The sequence below is a fragment of the Diplotaxodon limnothrissa genome, linkage group LG5 (genome assembly GCF_057381915.1).
Source record: "Diplotaxodon limnothrissa isolate DT_005_m linkage group LG5, D_limnothrissa_male_GT1.1, whole genome shotgun sequence".
NCBI classification, from domain to species: domain Eukaryota; kingdom Metazoa; phylum Chordata; class Actinopteri; order Cichliformes; family Cichlidae; genus Diplotaxodon; species Diplotaxodon limnothrissa.
This window is the reverse complement of record NC_140600.1, coordinates 780797-804282: the sequence shown is the minus strand read 5'-3', so window position 1 is coordinate 804282 and position 23486 is coordinate 780797. Positions and strand designations below refer to the sequence as shown.

At 42.8% G+C, this 23486-nt stretch overlaps 2 protein-coding genes across 2 annotated transcripts in view; both read left to right on the top strand.

Moving 5' to 3' along the window:
* The first annotated feature begins 1938 nt into the window (after positions 1 to 1938).
* Positions 1939 to 3243, top strand: LOC146631401 (E3 SUMO-protein ligase ZBED1-like). Its single transcript, XM_085353656.1, has 3 exons — positions 1939 to 2243; positions 2541 to 2691; positions 2797 to 3243. The coding sequence occupies exons 1-3, from the start codon at positions 1939 to 1941 to the stop codon at positions 3241 to 3243; spliced, it is 903 nt and encodes a 300-aa protein (XP_085209782.1).
* Positions 3244 to 6579: 3336 nt separating this feature from the next.
* cntn2 (contactin 2) overlaps positions 6580 to 23486 on the top strand; it is a 46167-nt gene continuing 29260 nt past the window's right edge. The window contains exons 1-9 of the mRNA XM_085353655.1: positions 6580 to 6646; positions 12491 to 12632; positions 17609 to 17781; positions 17975 to 18070; positions 18414 to 18626; positions 19020 to 19122; positions 19329 to 19510; positions 19625 to 19761; positions 22037 to 22166. Of these exons, the coding sequence (XP_085209781.1) occupies positions 6580 to 6646; positions 12491 to 12632; positions 17609 to 17781; positions 17975 to 18070; positions 18414 to 18626; positions 19020 to 19122; positions 19329 to 19510; positions 19625 to 19761; positions 22037 to 22166 (1243 nt within the window). The remainder of the gene's footprint in view (positions 6647 to 12490; positions 12633 to 17608; positions 17782 to 17974; positions 18071 to 18413; positions 18627 to 19019; positions 19123 to 19328; positions 19511 to 19624; positions 19762 to 22036; positions 22167 to 23486) is intronic.

Below are 23486 nucleotides of genomic sequence, written 5' to 3'. Positions count from 1 at the left end.
ATTTCACTGTTTTGCTGATGATTTGCAGATTTATCTACCTTTAAAAGCAGGGTCAGACCATCCGCAGCTCTTATTACGCTGCCTTGATGATGTCAAACAGTGGTTGTCATTAAATTTTTTAAAGCTAAATGAAAATAAAACTGAGGTTGTCATTTTTGGCAACTTGAATCATATCGACAGCACTCTGGGCGCCCTTTCCTCGTATCGTAAAACACATGTAAAAAAGCTCGGTGTCTACATTGATGGTTCTTTTAAATTGAATAAGCAGGTGAGTGCAGTAGTTCAGTCCTGCTTCTTTCAGTTAAGACAGCTGGCCAAGGTAAAGCCATACCTCCCGGCTAACGTCTTTGAGCGTGTTATTCACCTTTTCCTTACTTGCAGATTGGACTACTGCAATTCATTGTGTTATGGTCTAGATCAGGCCTCCATTCATCGTCTTCAGATGGTCCAAAATGCAGCTGCTCGCCTGCTAACTGGTACCAAACGGAGAGAGCATATAACCCCAGTTTTAGTTTCTCTACACTGGCTTCCTGTCTCCTACAGGATCCAATTTAAACTTCTACTTTTTGTTTTTAAGTCACTTAATGCCCGAGCCCCTCCTTACCTGTCTGAGCTCCTCTCTGTTTATGCTCCAGGACAAACCACGAGGTCCAACTCAAAACTAATGCTGTCCATCCCACGGACTGACCTCAAATCCCGTGGTGATAGATCCTTCTCTGTGGCAGGTCCCAGACTTTGGAATAGTCTCCCCCTAAATATTAGATCTGCACAAACACTTGATCAATTTAAATCTTTACTAAAGACACATTTCTATGCCCTGGCTTTTAACACACTATGACCCAAGCATTCTGGTCTTATTTGAATTAGTTTTAGTTATTGTTTTAATTATTTTATTGTCCTATTATTGTTTTTACTGTTATTATTGTATTACATTGTTGCTTTTTAATACCATTTTTATATTGTTAAGCACTTTGTGCAGCATCGGCTGTTTGAAATGTGCTATATAAATAAATTTGACCTTGACCTTAAGAACTGTGAAGACAGTGAAGAGCCGGACAAAAGCAAAGCCGTATGTAAGATGTGCAAAATGGAGGTAAAGCACTGTGGAAATACCACAAATCTCAGAAATCATTTAACGAGGCATCATCCAGATATCCCGCTAGCAAAAACGGCCGACACCAAGCAACGCTCACTCGAAAAGGCATTGAAGGCATTGCAGTGAAGTTGGCATCCACTTCTCCACGTGCCCAAAAAATAACCCAGTCTGTGGCAACTTTCATATGTAAAGATATACGTCCGTACAGCGTTGTTGAAAATGATGGCTTCCAAAACCTCATTAATACGCTAGAAGCACGCTATGTTTTACAAACACGCAAACATTTGAGTGAAGTGGTAATCCCAAACATGTATGAAAAAGTGAAACACGATGTTACAGCCTCACTCACGTCAGCAGAGAGAGTCGCTATAACCTGTGACAGCTGGACATCCAGAGCAACAGGTAACTACCTGACTATCACCTCACACCATATCGACCAGGAGTGGAGACTCGTGTCTCATGTCTCACAGACAAGAACCACTGAAGCAAGCCACACAGCAGCTAATTTATCTGAAATTATGTTCAAAGCAATCGAAGAATGGGAGCTTACAAACAAAAATCCAGTCATCGTAACTGACAATACTGCAAATATGGTGCGAGCTGTGGAAATAACGGGCTGGTTGCACATTGGTTGTTTTGCCCACACACTCAATTTAGCTTCACAAGCAGGACTGAAAGTTCCAGCTGTTGCGCAGCTGCTTGGCCGAGTGAGACGCATAGCATCCTTTTTTCATCGCAGCACTGTTGCAAGTCGCAAGCTTAAAGAGAAGCAAAAGATACTGAATCTCCCTGCCCATAAGCTGGTGACTGATGGGGTGACCAGATGGAACAGCACATTGGAGATGCTGGAACGCTTCCTGGAGCAACAACCAGCAATCTCTGCAGCTCTACTCTCACCTGAAGTGAGGAGAAGTGACAGTAATCTCTGTAGTCTTACAGAGGCTGACATAACTCATGGAGAAGATATAGTGAAAGCTCTGAAGCCGCTGAAAGCAGCCACACTGGTTATGTCTGAAGAAAAGTCCCCGACCCTTTCCATCATTGCACCTCTGCATGCACAGCTGCTGGAGAAGAGGATCAGTGTCTCTCACGACTCCTCACTGATTAAAGACCTCAAGACTGCTGTATACGACAACTTGGAGTCAAGGTATGCTTATGAATTGTGTGTGTATGCCATGAATGAGTGCAACTGTATGGATGCATATATTACATGAAAATTCTTATTATAGTGAAAAAATATATATATTATAAAAATGTTAGTTAAGCCCTCTTGTCCAGTAATAGGCCTTTTGATTTTATATCTATCTATCTATAGATGTTTATATATAAATTATGGAAACAAAGTCGTATATTAATGTTTCTGATCTTGCATGAGTGTATGTAACCATGCACATGTATAGCCAACATAATAAACTGAGTTAAATGTGCAAAATCTCTTTTCAAGATATGTGGCCCTAAAGGACAAGCTGTACATTGCATCAGCATTAGATCCTCGCTTTAAGGCCCTGCCATTCTTGTCCAAAGAGACCTGTAACAACACATTCTCTCAGTTGGTGTTGGAAGCAGCAGGTTTGGAGAACGTGGACACAGCTATTGTGAGTTACAGAAACAAAAACAAAAAATTATTGGTTTTTTTGCACTACTCGAGTTAGAATATAAATAGTAATTTCTTTATTAATTAAGTTTTCATTTTTCTACAGCGACAGTCTGATGGTGACACATCTGAAGAAACTGTCCCTGACATCTCTCTCGGTGGTGTTGATGAAGTGGATTATGCCCCTCCAATTAAGAGGTCAAAGGACTCTGCATTAATTTTTCTCCTTGGGCCCGCCTACTCAACAAAAACCACAGCGCCACAGAAAACACCAACTCAGAAGGCAAAGGAAGAAGTGAATCGATACAGGGGCGTTGAGCCTGTTGCACTTTCTGAGGATCCTTTGATCTGGTGGAGGGACCATGAAAGGGAGTATCCGCTTTTGGCTCTTCAAGCAAAGCAGTATCTTTCCATACCTGGGACCAGTGTTCCTTCTGAACGAGTGTTTTCAACTGCTGGTGACATTGTTACCGCACAAAGGAGCTGCCTGACTCCACAACATGTAGACCAGCTTCTCTTCTTGCAGAAAAACCTTACAGTCTCAAAGAAGTGAGGGGGTAGTTATAAATGAGGCTAAATTGCAAGAGTTTCACAGAGGTTTTACAATACTGTTCAGTATGTTTTCATTTTTTGAAGTATTTTAAAAGGCAGTTTTTCCTTTTGTGATCGGTCAGTTTCTGTCAGTTCACTTGTACACGCTGTGTTATACTGTGTGTCTCCAAAACACAAGAGTGGATTTCAGGAAAGCTGTGTGAGACACGAACAGCAAAACTATTTCTCTGAGGCGTTACTGATGTTTACAAAAGATATGTTCTATTTGCACTGGATCCCTGATCCACTATTGTTAATGTATGTATGAAAATAAATATATACTGATGTTAATTAAAAATTACATTATTGTAACTGCTTTAGTATCTGCTCTTAATTTTGAAATTTATGTAATTCATTCACAAGGCTTAGAGGGTTCTTTTGACAGTACATATACAAGGTGAACAATCATAATTTTATATATATTATGGTTCATATAATAATATTTCAGACTGATTCAAAATCGAATTGAATTGAATCGAATCGAATCGTGGATCAAATCGATTCGGGACCTTGTGAATCGAATCGATTCTAGAAATCAGTGACGATACCCAGCCCTCGAGAGGACACTATGATACCTACCCCTGCTTGCTGCCTCTCACCTCTCACTCGAGACAGAAACCGCCCCTCGCCATGATACTGGCTCTAGAACCCGAGCTGTGCTTTGAGGTCAGCCCAACTAAATGTAGTCAGTATTTCTTATTAACTCACGCACTGGGTCAAGCTCCTTCCCACCAGAAAGGTGGGACTAAACATGGCACTCTGCACCATTGCCATCTGTTCCAAGGACATTGTGCCAGTATAGTGGTTTGTTCAGATGCAACTTTTCAAACCTATGCCATGCTGCCATTTTACTTTTGGAGATAAGCTGCTCCCTCCTGCAAACCTTTCCAAACAAGCTATACTTGTTTAGTATTTTTTTATTCGGACAAAGTTTAAAATTTAACATGGCAACTGTAGAGTCTTAGTTGGCTAAGATGTGTTGTTTGGATTTTGTAGTGTTTCTGAGCAATGCACAGCATGACCGTGGTATACATTTGCTGGGACATCCACTCCTGGGACTGCTGATGGGAAGCTGTCTTGAATTTTTGACACTGACGAATAATCATGCTTACTATAGAACGATGGACTTCAAATTGTTTGGTCTTGTAACAGTTCCATTAAGCTCACCGCATTGCTTGTGTCGCCAGCTGAATTTGACATCACATCATGTGTTGCCTTAACCACATTGATTGGGAGCAACAGTTCATCACTCTGATGTGCAGTTGCAGCACTTGTTTCTTCCTCACTGATAAAACTAAGAAAAAAACACACTATGCCAGATTGTCCAGAAAATGGAAAGGTTTAATGGACACCATAACGAGATAATCTCCTAACAATCTAAGAAAGATCTTGATCTGTAATTGTGAAATCAGCTGCTTGTTAGAAGCTGAAGACAAGTCTCTTGATACTCACTGAAAGCAGCTTTCATTTAGACCCTTGGGTTGTTTTAGTCTAAAATATCAAAAGAAATTAATAAAAAAATTACCTTTTTGTTCTGGTTGTGATGTGCCACTCCCAAAGCAAAGGGATACACACAGAGCAGAGACGTAGACAGTAATTTCATAGTGTGGGCTCTTGTAAAGGTCAACCTCAGGACAAATCCATCCCATATGGAAAAGATATATATATATAAATCTTATAAAGCTTTTATCTGTCTTGTGTGAAACTTGTATGAAAAGCATACAAGAGTGAAAACAGATATAAGACCCCTTGAAAAATTATATAAATGAAACTTGTATGTTTTGGATACTTACTAAAACAATATATGAAAGTAATGAGAAAGTGGCCACTTTCATGAGTAAATCATAGAAGTTTTTACTATTTCTTTTCCATATGGGATACACATGCATAAGACATGATCTGAGGACAAAACACAGTTAAACTCACAGAAATTTGAGCTGCAAAAGAATCCCCACATATTTTTTCAAAAGGGCAACTTTAATCCAAAGTCCTTAACAGTTCGATCAATGGAATCGGCCATGTACTGTAATAACTTGAACGAGAATCTCCTTCCCTGACCCAGAAAACTGAAGATTATTCAAATATCAACCAAAAATATATCAAGTGACTATCAGTCAAGTCCTCCTAATGAGTTCTCCTTATTGAAGTGAATGTTGTTTTAGTGTTGGATGAAGGGATCAAACACAGGGCTGTTACCTGGGAGACTGAAGTTTCTGTTCTTTGCCAAACCAAGTTAAACAACGCTACCTGGTTAGAAGAAGCAGCATTTTCTCATCTGCCTTCACACGTGTATTCAATTCAGTTGTGTTCATATATCACCAGCCCACAACAACAGTTGTGTCAAGCTGCTTTGTATTGTGAGGTTAAGACCATACAATATTAACTCAAGTAATGTCCCATTTCCATTCCATAGGCTTTAATGTGATGTTGGCCCACCCTTTGCAGCTATGACATCTTCAAACCTTCTAGAAAGGCCTTACACAATGTTTGGAGTATATTTATGGGAATTTCTGATTTTTTCACAACTGCGTTTGTGTGGTTAGACACTAATGTTGGACAAGGAGGCCAAAGTTTCACTATCAGGTTGTGGTCAGGTCAGGGTTCTTTAACACCAAACTCACACATCTGTGTCTTTATGGACCTTGCTTTGTGCAATGATGCACAGTTATGTTGGAAGAAGAAAGGGCTATCCCCAAACTGTTCCCACAAAGTTGGGAGCATAACATTGTACAAAATGTATTAGTATGCTAAAGCGTTAAGAGTTCCCTTCACTGGAACTAAGGGTTCAAACCCAGCTCCTGAAAAATAATCCAACACTACAGGTCCCCATCCACGGCCATGCACGGCCATGAAAACAATGTTGGTCTTTCAGTGTGCTTGGCTTATATGAATGGAGTGTACGGTCTAGTTTCATCTGATCTATGTTTGATCCTTAAGATCAGACTTCAAGTTTTACCTTGTGCACCTAGGATTTTGAAATGGATGCCATTGGTGCATCTACTGGTAGGCTAACAGGTAGAATTGGCAACCACAGGTATTATTTTATGTCTTTTATCTGTAGAGTTTTCAATTTCTCTGTGTGCCTGCACCGTCCTCAAGATATTAAGACATCCTTTGACAGTCCAAAGGTGAACTTGTGAGGCTAATTTGTGACCGTAAAGAGACCTGAATGGTTTTCTGTCTCTGGATGGAATTTCCTGTTGGTGCTTTCGTTAAAGCAGTCTTGTTATCTTTTTAGCATAAATTGCATACCTACATGTCCTGTCTGAATGGTTTTCCTTCTGCTTCAGATCTGTTTATGGTCCAAATGTGGCTCTTGGTCTGTCTCCTGACCCTCAGCTCAGTGGCCCTGATGACTGCTGTTGGTAAGTTCCACTTTTCAAGATTATAAATATTTTATCTAGTCTCGGTAACAGAAACGTCTTTTGGGGGGTTCCACTTACTATTTCCTAATTAAATACACACACAAAAAATAATCTTTTATTAGAGATTTTATCATTTGTGAGCACAGAAATATATATATTAAAAAAAATTAAAAATTCCCCACTTGCCCCTGCGGATGGTCATTCCTTCAAGCTCGGGTCCTCTACCAGAGGTTTGGGAGCTTGAGGGTCCTGCGCAGTATCTTAGCTGTGCTGGATTGTCTCTGGGGCATCTTTACACAGCCTGCACCTGGGGTCTTGCCTGGTGTGATAGACCCCAGCCTCAATGGATCTTGTGCTTAGTGCTTGTTCCTGTGCTGCCATGATTAGTGCCTCTGTGCTGTCTTTCAGTCCAGCTTTGTCCAGCCACTGGTAGGATTTCTGGATATCAGCCACCTCCTCTATCTGCCGGTGGTACATACCGTGCAGGGGCCTGTCCTTCCATGATGGTTCCTCGTCTCCCTCCTCTTTCTTGGGTTTCTGCTGCCTGAGGTATTCACTGAGCACGCTTTCAGTTGGGGCCATCTTCGTGATGTATTCTTGGATGTTCGTTGTCTCATCCTGGACTGTGGTGCTGACACTCACCAGTCCCCGGCCTCCTTCCTTCCACTTAGCGTACAGCCTCAGGGTGCTGGACTTGGGGTGAAACCCTCCATGCATGGTAAGGAGCTTTCTTGTCTTGATGTCAGTGGCTTCTATCTCCTCGTTTGGAATCGATGTCTTGTTCACTCTTGGTATACAGCTTGATGTCATCCATGTACAGGAGGTGGCTGACAACTGCTCCGTTCCGTAGTCGGTATCCGTAGCCTGTCTTGTCAATTATCTCACTGAGGGGGTTCAGGCCTATGCAGAACAGCAGTGGGGACAGAGCATCTCCTTGGTAGATCCCGCACTTGATGGTGACTTGTGCTATGGGCTTGAGGTTGGCCTCCAGTGTTGTCCGCCACATCCCCATTGAGTTCCTGATGAAGGCTCTTAGGGTCCCATTGATCTTGTACAATTCTAGGCATTCCAGTATCCAGCTGTGGGGCACTGAGTCATAGGCCTTCTTGTAATCAATCCAGGCAGTGCACAGGTTGGTCAGTCTGGTCCTGCAGTCTCGGCTGACTGTTCTGTCTACCAGTAGCTGTTGTTTTGCGCCTCTGGTATTCTTGCCCATCCCTTTCTGTGCCCCGCTCATGTATTGACCCATGTGCCTGTTCATCTTAGCCGCTATGATACCTGACAGGAGCTTCCACGTGGTGCTGAGGCAGGTTATTGGTCGGTAGTTGGAGGGGACCGGTCCCTTCTGGGGGTCCTTGAGGATCAGGACTGTCCGGCCTTCGGTTAGCCATTCCGGGTGTCTCTCGTCAACTGGCAGCTGGTTCATTTGTGCTGCCAGGCGCTCGTGGAGTGCAGTCAGCTTCTTTAGCCAGCAGGCGTGAACCATATCAGGGCCTGGTGCTGTCCAACTCTTCACACTGGAGACCCTTTCTGGGATATCTGCCACTGTGATGGTTACTGGACCCTGTTCAGGGAGGTCGCTGTGGTCTGCCCTCAGGTCCACTAGCCACTGAGCATTGCCGTTATGGGTTGCGTCCTTCTCCCATATGCTCTTCCAGTATTGTTCTGCCTCCAGCCTTGGTTGTGCTGTTCTCATATTGTTCCCCTGCCACTGAGAGTACACCTTGGCTGGTTCCATGGAGAACAGCTGGTTTATTCTCTTGCCTTCTATCTCTCTGGTGTACCTCCGCAAGTGGTTGGCCAAGGCTGTGAGTCGTTGCTTGGCAGTTTCCAAGGCCTCAGGTGTGGACAGCTTCCAGTACTTCCTAGGCACCTTCGTCATCGCGCCTTTCTGCAACTCCGATCGATAGTTGGCTAACCTCCCTCCGTGCTACCTTGATCTTAGCCTCTAGCCTCCTTCTCCATGGAGGGTACTGCCCCTTGTGGCTGTTCAACTTGTAGCCCAGCATCTCACTGATCACTGCTGCTATATATATATATAAATATTAGGGGTGCAACGATATTCGTATTGATATTGAACCGTTCGATACAGTGCTTTCGGTTCGGTACGCATATGTATCGAACAATACAAAATTTTTAATTTATTTTATCAACTTTTCTTCTGACGATGCTGTCTGTGTTGAGCGCTCAGTGGATCTGCACTCGACAGTGCAGCCTAAGCGGAGCAGTCGAGTGCAGATTCACTGAGCGCAGGGCAAGCTAGCGAGACAGAAGTTAAGCTCTCCTTGCAACATGGCAAATTGAACCTCCCCCATCCTCATTCAGATCTGGCGTTTGGAACTATTTTGGTCTTCATGTGACGTATGACCCTGAAGGTAAGCGCGTCATGGACTAAAGTAAAACAGTATGTTGGATGTGCCACGCAATGCTCAATTACATGGGTGGGAGCTAGTGTGTTAGCGCAGTTAGCTCGTTAACGTGTTGGCCGTCCAGCCCCATGCACGGGGTGATCCGCGGTAGCTCGTTAACGGAGATTTGCCGTGTTGTGGCGTTAACGTCATTTCAACGAGATTTACGCTGACAGCACTAGTGGGAACACAACGAATATGACTGCACATTTACGCTGACATCATCCTAGTGCAAAGACAAGTGGAAGCAGACAAAAACAACAAGCACGCATGCTACAAACTTTACCCGAGTCATTTAGACAGCCGTTAGCACATGATTCTCCTTATGGGGACCTGATATGTTTAATATGCTGCTGAGAATATAGCCCAGAAGAAGCGTATAGTATAGCTTTTATTTTGGAAAGAGACATTTCTGTGTGTGTGTGTGTGTGTGTGTGTGTGTGTGTGTGTGTGTGTGTGTGTGTGTGTGTGTGTGTGTATATATATATATATAGCTGGATAGCGTAGTGGTTAGATTCCTGCCTGGGGCGATAGGAGAAGGATCGTTGAGTGCGAGAGGAACTGACCTGAAAAATAGGATAATGGCCAAGCTTGAAACTTGGATCCCCCGTAGCCGGTTACCGAGATTACGTGAAGTACCCTCAGAAGGTCTGCTAGATGATGTTAATGCAGCACTACGGACAATACCTACAACCACGATTACCGACACTAACAAGCTGATCTACATTACGGTCAGTGATCAGTGAGATGCTTGGCTACAAGTTGAACAGCCACAATGGGCAGTACCCTCCATGGAGAAGGAGGCTAGAGGGCAAGCTCAAAGTAGCATGGAGGGAGGTTAGCCAACTAACGGAGTTGCAGAAAGGTGCGACAAAGAAGGTGCATAAGAAATACAGCAAGCTGTCCATACCTGAGGCCTTGGAAACTGCCAAGCAAAGACTCACAGCCTTGGCCAGCCGCTTGAGGAGGTACACCAGAGAGATAGAAGGCAGGAGAATAAACCAGCTGTTCTCCACAGAACCAGCAAAGGTGTACTCTCAGTGGCAAGGGAACAATAATAAGAGAACAGCACCACCAAGGCTGGAGACGGAGCAATACTGGAAGAGCATATGGGAGAAGGACGCAACCCATAACGGCAATGCTCAGTGGCTAGTGGATCTGAGGGCAGACCACAGCGACCTCCCTGAACAGGGTCCAGTAACCATCACAGTGGCAGATATCCAAGAAAGGGTCTCCAGTATGAAGAGTTGGACAGCACCAGGGCCCGACATGGTTCACGCCTACTGGCTAAAGAAGCTGACTGCACTCCACGAGCGTCTGGCAGCACAAATGAACCAGCTGCTAGTTAACGAGAGACACCCGGAATGGCTAACGGTCCTGATCCTCAAGGACCCCAAGAAGGGACCGGTCCCCTCCAACTACCGACCAATAACCTGCCTCAGTACTACATGGAAGCTCCTGTCAGGCATCATATCGGCTAAGATGAACAGGCACATGGCTCAATACATGAGTGGGATACAGAAAGGAATTGGCAAGAATACCAGAGGCGCAAAACACCAGCTACTGGTAGACAGAACAGTCAGCCGAGACTGCAAGACCAGACTGACCAACCTGTGCACTGCCTGGATTGATTACAAGAAGGCCTATGACTCAATGCCCCACAGCTGGATACTGGAATGCCTAGAACTATATAAGATCAACAGGAACCTGAGAGCCTTCATCAGGAACTCAATGGGGATGTGGCGGACAACACTGGAGGCCAACCTCAAGCCCATAGCACAAGTCACCATCAAGTGCGGGATCTACCAAGGAGATGCTCTGTCCCCACTGCTGTTCTGCATAGGCCTGAACCCCCTCAGTGAGATAATTGACAAGACTGGCTACGGATACCGACTACGGAACGGAGCAGTTGTCAGCCACCTCCTGTACATGGATGACATCAAGCTGTATACCAAGAGTGAACGAGACATCGATTCACTGATCCACACTACCAGGCTATACAGCAATGACATTGGAATGTCGTTCGGACTGGAGAAGTGTAGTCGGATGGTAACAAAGAGAGGGAAGGTAGTCAGAACTGAGGGGATTGAACTACCAGAAGGCAACATTGCAGACATAGAGGACAGTTACAAGTACCTGGGGATCCCGCAGGCGAATGGGAACCATGAAGAGGCCGCTAGAAAGGCTGCAACCACCAAGTACCTGCAGAGGGTCAGGCAAGTCCTGAGGAGTCAGCTGAATGGTAAGAACAAGATCCGGGCCATCAACACGTACGCCCTGCCCGTGATCAGGTACCCTGCTGGGGTAATAGGCTGGCCAAAGGAGGAGATAGAAGCCACTGACATAAAGACAAGAAAGCTCCTTACCATGCATGGAGGGTTTCACCCCAAGTCCAGCACCCTGAGGCTGTACGCTAAGCGGAAGGAAGGGGGCCGGGGACTGGTGAGTGTCAGCACCACAGTCCAGGATGAGACAAGGAACATCCAAGAATACATTGGGAAGATGGCCCCAACTGACCGAGTGCTCAGTGAATACCTCAGGCAGCAGAAACCCAAGAAAGAGGAGGGAGACGAGGAACCATCATGGAAGGACAGGCCCCTGCACGGTATGTACCACCGGCAGATAGAGGAGGTGGCTGATATCCAGAAATCCTACCAGTGGCTGGACAAAGCTGGACTGAAAGACAGCACAGAGGCACTAATCATGGCAGCACAAGAACAAGCTCTGAGTACAAGATCCATAGAGGCTGGGGTCTATCACACCAGGCAAGACCCCAGGTGCAGGCTGTGTAAAGATGCCCCAGAGACAATCCAGCACATAACAGCAGGGTGCAAGATGCTAGCAGGCAAGGCATACATGGAACGCCATAACCAATGTTCCTGCATAGTGTACAGGAACATCTGTGCCGAGTATAACCTGGAAGTCCCGAGGTCAAAATGGGAGATGCCCCCAAGGGTGGTGGAGAATGACCGAGCTAAGATCCTGTGGGACTTCCAGATACAGACGGACAAAATGGTGGTGGCTAACCAACCGGACATAGTGGTGGTAGACAAACAGAAGAAGACGGCCGTAGTGATCGATGTAGCGGTTCCGAATGACAGCAATATCAGGAAGAAGAAACACGAGAAGCTGGAGAAATACCAAGGGCTCAGAGAAGAGCTCGAGAGGATGTGGAGGGTGAAGGTAATGGTGGTCCCCGTGGTAATCGGAGCACTAGGTGCGGTGACTCCCAAGCTAGGCGAGTGGCTCCAGCAGATCCCGGGAATAACATCGGAGATCTCTGTCCAGAAGAGCGCAGTCCTGGGAACAGCTAAGATACTGCGCAGGACCCTCAAGCTCCCAGGCCTCTGGTAGAGGACCCGAGCTTGAAGGGTAAACCGCCCGCAGGGGCGTGCTGGGTGTTTTTATAATGTTATCATTGTTATTTTGGTTCCAGGTGGAGATGTGTGTGTGGCAGGTCATGACAGCGGGCCAGTGTTTGAAGAACAGCCGAGCAGTTTAATTTACCCTGAAGGCCTGACTGAAGGCAAAGTGACCCTGAGCTGTCAGGCCAGAGCAAATCCAGCTGCTGCTTATAGGTGAGTCTTACACACTCATTCCCTGTGGAGCCCACATTTTATAAAATGAGTTGGTCTTCTAAGTTTGTTTTAGGGTACTTACTTTGATTCCTATATTAAATTGCTGTCTTATTTTGGTTTAGAATGGGGCGAATAATCTTTTGATCCCCTGGTGAATTTGTACAGTGGGGAAAATAAGTACTGAACACGTCACCAATTTTCTAAGTAAATATATTTCTAAAAGTGCTTTTGATATGAAATTCTCATCAGATATCAGTAACAACACATCCAGTCCACACGTGTAAAGAAATCAAGCCACAGATGTCCATGCAGTGCCTTGTGACCTCCAAACATGGTTCATATTATTGCATTCAAAAACTTGATCTTGAAGTTTTGGTCTCATCTAACCAGACTCTAGTCAACCAACATTTCACAGGCTTGTCTAAATGTTGTTCAGCAAACTTTAAACACACTTCAACATGCTTTTTCTTTCAGCAATGTTGTCTGGAGTGGTGAGTGTGCATATGGCACTTAAGTGCATTACTTATTGTTTTCTTTGAAACCGTTGTACCTGCTGATTCCTGGAGCTCTCCACAGGTTGTCTTTGGCTCTGGGACAACCCTTGTAAAAATTCTTTTCACTCTTCTTTTTGCAGGGGGCACCTGGTCATGGCCAGTTTATGTCAAAATGATGTTCTTTCCACTTGTGGACTAACCACTGCCATCAGTATGTTTTGCAACAATTAGGTTGCAAAGACCTTGTGAGAGCTCATTGGTTTTACCCATCACAAGCTGTTTATCGGGTGCATTGGTAATGAGACACTTTTTTATAGGCCTTCAGTTTGGACTGAACTGTACTTCACCCACATTTGATGCAAAAGAGCTCACTGCTTTGGACCAGTAGGTTCGGCTACGTACAGGAGAGGCAAACTGAATGAGACTCAGGCAACTGTGAGTTTAGAAAACCGCTGGCTTGTGTATTTTTACTCATTCAGAAAATAAAAGAATGAAAATTAATAACAAACATACTTTTCAAATGAAAGTATCCCTTTTTGGTACCAGTATTTTCCTTCAGTGACCCTGTGGTACAATCACAGTAATCACTTAAAAAAAACCTTACCTGGGTGCACCCTTCTAAGTGTATAATCAGGGTTCAAGTTCAAGATAAACCACAATCTCAATTACCAAAATCCAAATAGCAACGTTCATCTGCAACTTCACAGACTTTGTTAGCTGATTGCAACAACCATTGAGTTGGAAAAATAGATCCAACGGCCCACACCCACTTCTCTTCCTGTTCATGGAATGTATAGAGTCCGTAAAAAGTCCTTAAAATAAACCGTCCATAAGTCCAGGGGGTTTGTGTGAAGAAAGGGAACAGTAATATCAAAGTGGCGTGGTGTGTTTTTTTGTTGCAGCTGGCCTACCACACTCTGCTGTGCAGCACAGAACAAAGTCAATTGGTCCGTCAACGGGGTTGGCTCGCCATCGATTACAGGATCCGTTGCAATGCATCGATAGGAAGGACACAAAGGAAAAAATCTGACCTGTCCACGACAGTGTCATAGGACATTAAGTTCCCATATAATCACAGATCACAACTTGCTATCACTTAAGATGTACTATTTGTAACGTTACCCATGTTACAAATTGAAAATAAACACACAATCTGTGCAACAGTTTCAAAAGCTTTTTTTTTCAATAAGTAAAATAAAGTTTTTCGCAAAACATTGTAAACAATTTCCTAATAAATACTAGAAAATTTTGCTTACAATGAACTCATGAAAAGTGCAGATAAACAATAAACAATTAAAATGCTCACCGATCTCAAAAAAGAATGGCGCAGGAGCGCGAGATGGCGCAGGAACGATGAAATGGCGTTGTCTAATTCTCGACCTTCCCCGACCTAACAATGTAAAAGGAACCAAACTAGTTACTCGTCTTACCAATACACATGCAATAAAACAATTTTTCATAAGCAGCAAGTGCTAACTCTTCCGTTTATATCACTTTTCCCCGTACCTCGTTTCAGTTAATCTCCGTCTCTTTTTCCTCGCTAGCGTGCTCATGGGGTATTCGTGAGAGAGGAGGACAAACCTGCGCTCTCTCAGCCGTAGATGGCGTGCGGGGCACTGCACCACGTTGCAGCAGCTCATTGGCTAAGAGCAACCCACGTTTACTTCAGAACTCTTAACTCTTTCACTGCTGAACCTGTGGCTCATTCACTATAAACCGAGTGTGACTGCTAAGATTGATAGTCTTTTTTTATGTTTTGGTACATTTTATCCAAGCCATACTTAAATATGGGTTACACAGGTGTCAGCATTGACTGATCATGCTGAATCTGTGATTTGAAATGTGTTCCTCATTGGATTCATCCTACCGTGCAAATAGACTTGGACACAGTAGCCGATCTCTTACAGAACCTATGATATCTTTGGGTGGATCAGCCCGCTGAGGCCAGACTCAGACTCTGAATTTCAGTTATTAGTTTTAATACTTTTAATATGTTTTCAGGTGTTAAGTCCTCATTCTGACTCTAATATTTACATTTTCTCCAAGATCCAGTCGTTAGACACATTGTTGTGTTTCTGTCCTTTTATATTGATAACTGAGCGACTGGAAAATCACAGAATAGCCAACTAATGTAAACCAAGTGGGTGAGAACACCACTTGTCTATATTCTTAGTTAACATTCTTGTTTTGATTTAGCCATATCTCATATGTATTCTGTAATATCAAACATTAGTGGTGGCCCGCTTGAAGCTGACGCTGTGTGTGTCAAAAAGAAGCACTGTGTGGAGACTTGATTTGTTTGGCCAGAGTCACGTGATCAGTGACGTCCGAAGCTTCATTTAGAACCTAACTGCTTCGGTGGTTTATAGGGAAGTGAATCATTCGCGGAATTCATGGAGTGTTTTGATGGTGAGAGACAGCAAACCACTGATTATTGTATTGAGAGATTTGGAGCCAGCGAGGAAGCGAGGAGGTTCTGTCGCGTGGGAGTATTTAGAGTTGATTTTGGTCAGTTTTGGTTGGGTTTTCCAGCTTTGTGTTCTTGTTGTTTGTTTTTGTTTAGTGCGTGTTTATTTTTTCTGAAAACGTGAAAAACTTAACATGTCAAAAATCTGCTTTTCATAATATAAATATCATTAAATAACTTTAGAAACACATCCATTTGACTCTTTTTATTTAATGTAATAAAATATATTTTATTTTAAAAATAATCTCAAAATGTTTTCTGGCTGATAGTCTGTGGGACCCAGGAAGACCGTACACCTGCATCTCTACAGTTTCTGTGTGAGAGGATTTTCTTCAAAGGAGAAATCATCTCAGCCATCGCACGAAGGAACAAATTCTCTTTTTAAATAAAAATTTAAAAGGGTTTCCTTAAATGGATCATGTCTTTAATTTGCAAGTACATATGCATGATCTCTTTCCAGTTCACAATCAATCTACCCCCAGGTCAAAAATATGTGTAAGAAAATTGGCCTAATATAATATTATTTATAAACATACCTGTCCAGCTGTCCAGCGATTAGTGCATGGAGGCAGGACCTCACAGCAGAAGCATACTCAATAATGTGTTGTACATTATTATATGTATTTTTCACTTATTGTATTTGCCAACATCAAGAAGTCAGAAGTAAAGAAAGACCACATCATGGTGCATGTTTGAACAAGGGAACTTTATTGATCACAATAATTTATTAAATAAATAAACAAACAAAAACATGTTCAAAGCAGCACAGCGGTGGCCCAGTGTCAAACAGAACTCCACTCTGCAGCGTGAGCAGTCATAATGAAGCAGTTGGTTTTATTTTGTGGATTCAAGCTGCTCTTCATATCTTTGGCCACCAGATGTCAACCAGAGAGGACTGTGTTGAAAAGCTTCGAGTAATGAAAACGTGCTTCAATACTTCAGAAAGCTTCATTTGGCCGAGTTTGGTTATGTTTTCCACTTTTACAGATTATATCATGTAAAATCTTGGTTTAAATCGATTCTGACAGGTTTGTTAAGTTAACATGTTTTTTTTTTTCATTTCAACTGTTAATTGGTTTAGTTTGAACTCACCTTACCTACCAGTGTGCCAGGAACAAAAGCAGGAAATGTAGTTTTACTGTATTTATAGCTTCCTGGTTAATCTGAGGTCACAGGAAGACACCAGGTGAAGAAGCAGGAGAACCTTTGTAATTTAATAAAACTGATTTTAGACTGTGTTTATAGAGAAATTGATTTGTTGTAATACGTATTGTGTCTGAGTCCAGAAATGTTTGTCTTACCTATCTAATGGAGTAGTCCAGGGTGAGATTGTTTAAGTGGACCATTTAAGCAGAAAAGAACCAGGTCAGTGTAGCTGTTTACATTTTCACCTTCATTTCCATTGAATTAAGTTCAGTTATGTTTATTTGAACTGAGTTAACTATGGAGTTGAGTTTCTTATTAAGTTTTGTAAATATTGTTTGGTCACAAAATGGTGAATAAATCACTCGCTCCACTGGACAGCATCAGTCTCCTGCCCTTCTTTAGCTGCTAAGGTCAAGTCCTTCTGGAAATGTGTCCACTCCTTTATGAGTGAGGACATGGATCGGAGAGTCAGTCAGCAGGATGGGAGGAGTTAGAGAGAAACTTGGGGTTTGTTTGAGAAAAGCTGGCCGTGAGTATGTTAGTATCACAGACCTTAGTGACTGACTCAAAGTTGAAGTGAACTTTTTATCTGCAACAGGAAGCCAGAGTTGCAGCATCTCAGGCTGAACAAACTCAGTTGTTAGCTAAACCTGCCCAGCCATATCTGTGACTGCTCCATGGGCACACAGCTAATCTGTGAGAGCTGGAATTTTTTAACTCAGTGACATCCAAATCAGTTTGGATCTTTAAAGTCAAATGTTTCTTTTTCACTCCATTAAAATGAAACTACCATAAAATTTGAATTATTTTTTTATACTGCAGGATAAAAAAAAGCCTGAATCAAATGATTATTTCCATTTATCATGCAGGTGGCTTGTGAATGGGACTGCGGTTCCATTGAATTTGGACCGATACTCCCTGGTGGCTGGTACCCTGGTGATAAGCAGCCCCGACCCCATCCGGGATACAGGCTCTTACCAGTGTCTAGCTATCAACCGCTGTGGCACCATCATTAGCAGAGCAGCCAACCTCAAGTTTGGTTGTAAGTAATAAAGACCTTTCAGTCATTTTACTTGTTTGAGCTGCCGGCTTTAAAAACATGGCAGAAAAGGCACCAGACAAAAACACGAGTTTACATTCTTTGTCTGCTTCTGGATCAGAGCTCGCTGGTTTTAGGACTTTTCTCTATTTTTTTCAGCATTTATTACTTATTTGTCTGCATTTGCTTGTTCCAGACCTCCATGACTTCCCTCCAGATGGCAGAAGTCCTCAAACAATAACTGAAGGTCAAGGAACGTTCTTGGCCTGCCAACCTCCTCCACATTACCCAGGTACCTCTCTGTTTCATTGTTCTTGAAAATGATAATTTATTATATATATTGTCAGAGAGCCACAGAATAGTCCTGTGTGTGGCTGGAACATTAGTTTTTTCTTTTGCATCATTTTCCTTGACTAAGAAAAAAAGAGTCGTGCTGCAGCTAGCCACTTCACCACTAGTGCCCAGGGCCAGAAGGTGATTAACAGGTCAGAGGGGCAGAATATGACAGTAAATATGAAATGAAATCTCTCACTGATACATTGTGACTGTCATGATTGTGACTTTTTACAGTGAAATCTAAGCGCTGACAGAATGAAACGACTAAAGTGACTGACGGCGATTCTTTTCTTCTCTAGCGCTGTCTTACCGCTGGTTTCTCAACGAGTTTCCCAACTTCATCAGGAAGGATGATGGGCGCTGGTTTGTGTCACAGGTCACGGGGAATCTGTACCTGGCCAAAGCTGAACCTAATGACACAGCAAACTACTTCTGCTTCACAACGATCAACATGGAAGTTAGCACGAAGAGCACGTTCAGCAAGGCCAACCAGCTCACGGTAGTCCCTGATGGTATGAAAGACCTACAGCTGCATCACTCGTCTCTTAGCATCCTCACGTATAGTTGTTCCGCTGTCTGTAGTTGAGCATCAATGATTCTAAAAACATAGGATAACAGGGTGTTGTTGTTCACTGATAGCCCAGTGCAACGTCCAGTTTTAAGTTGTGGCATTAGCTTGCCTGTTATCAGTTTACTAAAGGCTGAAGCAAAGTCGACTCAGAGACAGCTGCTGACTTTCTCCTTCTCATCAGTAACCCTGCTGGTCAGCCCATGGAATACTGGCCCAAGCCTTCCACTAAGGATCTCATTTAGACTGAAAGGATTTGGATTTTTACACTAAAAAGAGGTTATGGCACAGAATTAAGTGATAATCTAATCTAAGAAGATTTGCTTTTTCATTCCAGCCAATCCCAGGAAGTCAGCTCCAACCATTAAAGTGCGCTTCCTGGCAGATACCTATGCCCTGGCTGGACACACCACCCAGTTAGAGTGCTTTGCTTATGGAAAGTAAGTGTCCATCGCAGAAATTGCTGTGTGATGCTTCTGATGTGTCTTATATTATAGAGTGATGCGGTTCAGCTGTAGTAATACATGTCCAGCCATTTTTACATCCTCATACCTCAAACCTAATTATCACTCTCTGATCGCTGCACTGCATTTTATTGACCTCTTACTTCCATCTCTCAACTCTCGCTTTGCTTTTCATCTTAAAGTCCAGTTCCAAAGGTGCGGTGGAGGAAGGTGGATGGTCTAATGCCATCCAAGGCAGGCCCCACTGTGGAGGGTCCCACCCTGACCCTTCCTGAACTCTCCTTTGACGATGAGGGCATTTATGAGTGTGAAGCCTACAACTCAGAAGGAAGGGACACGTACCAGGGACGCATTAATGTCCAAGGTGACTACAGGTTCTTCATTGTGCAGCAAAGCATGTGTCATTTCATTTTAATGCACTCGTGTTCATTTTATAGCTCATGTGTATTTGTTTTTTCTTGACTTTCTTCTCGTCCAGCTCAACCAGAGTGGTTGCAGGTGATGACCGACTCAGAAGTGGAGATTAGCTCAGATCTTCAGTGGAGTTGTGTGGCTGCTGGAAAACCTCGACCCTCTGTACGCTGGCTACGCAATGGACAGCCACTTAGTACACAGGTAACACAACACACACACACACACACCTGACCATAAAACTTCTGAAGAAGGCATTTGACATGACCATGTGGGTACAGTTATCCTTTGGACTCGATTTTGAAGCAGAGAGATATTTCTTTGATGACAACCTCTCAGCCCATCATGATGGTACTGTGGGCATTCCAGTAGTTCCAGCTGGTGGCAGCCTCAACCCTTGGTGCTTTCTGTGTTGTTCCTTAACCCTTTAAAGCCGGTCAGAGCGGCACGCTCTGTTTTGCGTAACTATTTTTAAATCCCTGTAGAACCTGAACCGTGTGAGCTAGCGCAATAATTTGTTTTGCATATGAAACCGGAGGAGTTGTACTTACATCTGATGCCATCAGCTTGTCCTCGGTCACGGTTTCCTTCCACATATAGCTTTGCAAAAATTGCATAAAAAGCCTTGCAGGAACAAAAACATAATATTCCAGAAACACGCTTTGCCGATCCGATCAGCTGTTCGTAACACTTCCCACAGTGAAACAGACTTCAGCGCGAACTGTCACATGTCCGCCATTTCCTGCCCGAAACCGGAAGTGACGTCACATTCGTGAAAAATATAGTTTTTTACTTGTAGGCCTTAAAAGCCTATACTGGTGTTTTTATAGGTCATGGTTGACTTTATGCTTTTCTGAATAGTTGCTGGGATGCTTAGAACTCGAATTGCACTGCTGGAAATAGTTTATTTTGATGCTGTTTTCTTTGCAAATTAGCATCATAGGATTGTTTTTTGTTTTTCCTGCAGTATATAGAAATTGCTGTATCTCCAAAATAAAACTATGAAGACACTCAAAATAAATTTCCTGTGGTGGGAAACTATTTTTGCAACTTTTTTGTATTTAAAGTTTTGAGGGATAAGCCTCTTAAATTTCTCCAAGTAGAAATATATGTAAAAAAACCAAAAACGATTTTCAATTCTTTTGTAGTTTATTGCACTTTTTTGTAATTAATGTAGTTACTATGGACTTAATGCATACATATTATTAAAATCTGGGCTATAACAGTTGTATTGATGTATAGAAACTTGAAATGCTCCCAAAAATGGCTCCACAGCATGTAAAAATATAAAGTAAGCTCTGGTGGACTTGGTTCTATGGTAGGTCTTACATCCTAACAAATTTCCTCTCATGGGTGGGTGACAGGTTGGATTTTCAATCAGATCAATTTAAATTTTTAGTTTTTATTTATATAGCACATCATCACAACAACAGTTACCTCACCTACAGTACCCTACAATAGGGTAATGTCAGTAACGTAGTGGGGACGGAGCTGGACTCTCTTAGGGTGGTGTCTGAGAGGCGGATGTTGTCCAAGATAAAGACAATACTGGACAACACCTCCCACCCACTCCATGACGTGCTGGCCAGTCACAGGAGCACACTCAGTGGGGGACTGAGATTACCCATGATGCACCACTGAACGACATAGGATATCGCTGCACCACTCCTCCATCTAATAGGCTTTAAACACTGTAATAGTTACACCTTTTTGCACACGCTCTTCTCTTACTCGCTAATGTTGCTCTCAACTTTCTTGATATTTATCTATAACCACCTCTGTCAATCATTGATATTTATTATTGAGTGATTTGTATATATTGTGCTATTTCTTAAATTTGTAAATCTGTAACATATTGTATTGTTAAATAGTTTGTTGTCTGTTTTTGTTACTGTACAGGAGCAACTGTAACCCACATTATTTCCTTAGGGATTAATAAAGAATTCTGATTCTGAGTACAACAGCAAATCAGAATAACTTGTATTTATGTCCAATTTCTAGAACTGACCTCAAAATCTGCAGTTGTTCAGAAATGGCTTCATTAACCTTCTGGAATAGTATTCTGAAGTTCCAAGACCTTAGAGATATTGTAAATCTGAAAACTCCTTAAAATGGGGCATGGGGTTTATGGAGAGGGCTATGAGCACATTGTGGCATAACTTTCATAAGTTCCTTATTTATTAGGGACTTCGTCTTGATCCCAACCATGGATACTGCCTCTTAAAAGCAGTGAAAAAAGGAGCCAAAGCATAATCAGACAAATAAGGAAAGCTGTGCTTCAGTTAATGATTCGACCTAAGAACACCTGCGTGTATGAATATGGCTTTTGTCCTTTAATAGTTTAATTGTCACTTTAGTTATTTCTGCAAACAGTGAGCTGAATAATGCAGTACTGTACAGCATGCTTTGTTACACATGTCACAGATCGGTTTGTGCTTTCTGTAACTTTATCTCTTCTTTACCTTCTTCGGACCTCAAGGATCGTGTGGAGGTGAATGGAGTTCATCTTAGAATCATCAACCTTGCTCTGGAGGATTCTGGCATGTACCAGTGTGTGGCTGAAAACAAGCATGGCACCATCTACTCGACTGCTGAGCTCAGGGTCCAAGGTAGATAGAGACTTTTCATTCTCGAGCCAAGTAGTTTTTATTGTCAACCCAACAATATACACTCAAGTATACAGTCGGGTGAAATATCGTCCTCCTATATCAAAGGTGCAGACTGTACAATGAAAGAAATTCAAATACATACGTACAACTATACAGAAACAAGATAAACTACGAATAAGTACAACAGTATTGTACTTGAATAGAAATAGAGTAAGAATTAGTGATGGGAATTCCAGCTTTCGGCTCCCAGCCGGCTCTTCAGGTTGTTTTGTTGCTTTAATTAATTTATTATCAACAACAATATAAAATTATGGACAAAGGAATTACTAATGTAAAAAAAAGTGGTTTTATTTATATATGTTTATATATAAATATATACGGTGGCCCCTAGAGACAAAACACGTACAAACTCCAAAACACATTTCTAGAGTTAACTGAACTTCCAAAACAGAGCTACCAAGATCACTTAAATTACAGCCAGAGGGGCCGATGGCGCGATATGGCAGCCTGGCTTCTGTCAGTCTGCCCCAGAGCAGCTGTGGCTACAACCGTAGCTGCCTCCACCAGTGTGTGAATGTGAGAGTGAATGAATAGTGGCATTGTAAAGCGCTTTGGGTGCCTTGAAAAGCGCTATATAAATCCAATCCATTATTATTATTATTACACAATTGAAAGCATATGTGTATTGTTTGTGTATTTATACACAAGCACTCACCTGTTACTACCACACACCAAATCGGTCATTGTCACTTCCTGGCTTGTGTAGCCATTCGGTAACAAAAGCTCCACACTGCCCCCTAGCATCCTGGAGCACTTCTGTTGCGTTTTGGAGGTTTCACATGCTTCGGAGTTTGTACGGGCTTTGTCTGTAGGGGCCACCGTAAGTATACTTTTATTTATTTACTCCACATAAAATGCAATAAACAAATTATAAAATACAAAGACCAACTATTTACATTTCAACTTTTAACTATTTAAATTTTCAGCCTTTTCCTTTTAAACTAATTGAAAGTGAAACAACACAAAACACTGCAAACCACAACACAATAAAAATACAAATTATAATATGCAAAACAAAAGGAAGATGCACAGAGGACAGTGAGAGGAAAGTGTTATGTAGTCCAAAGAAGTGTGTGTGGAGAAGAGAGTCCAGTGTGGAGGGGGGCAGCATGGAGCTGGACTGCTTGGGGGAAAAGCTATTGCACAATCTCGCCAACCTGCTCCTGATGCTGCAGAGTCGTCTTCTGGATGGGGGAGAAGTAAAAAGTTGGAGGGGGTGGTGATGCGGGTCAGCCATGATGGTAGTGGCTTTATGAATGC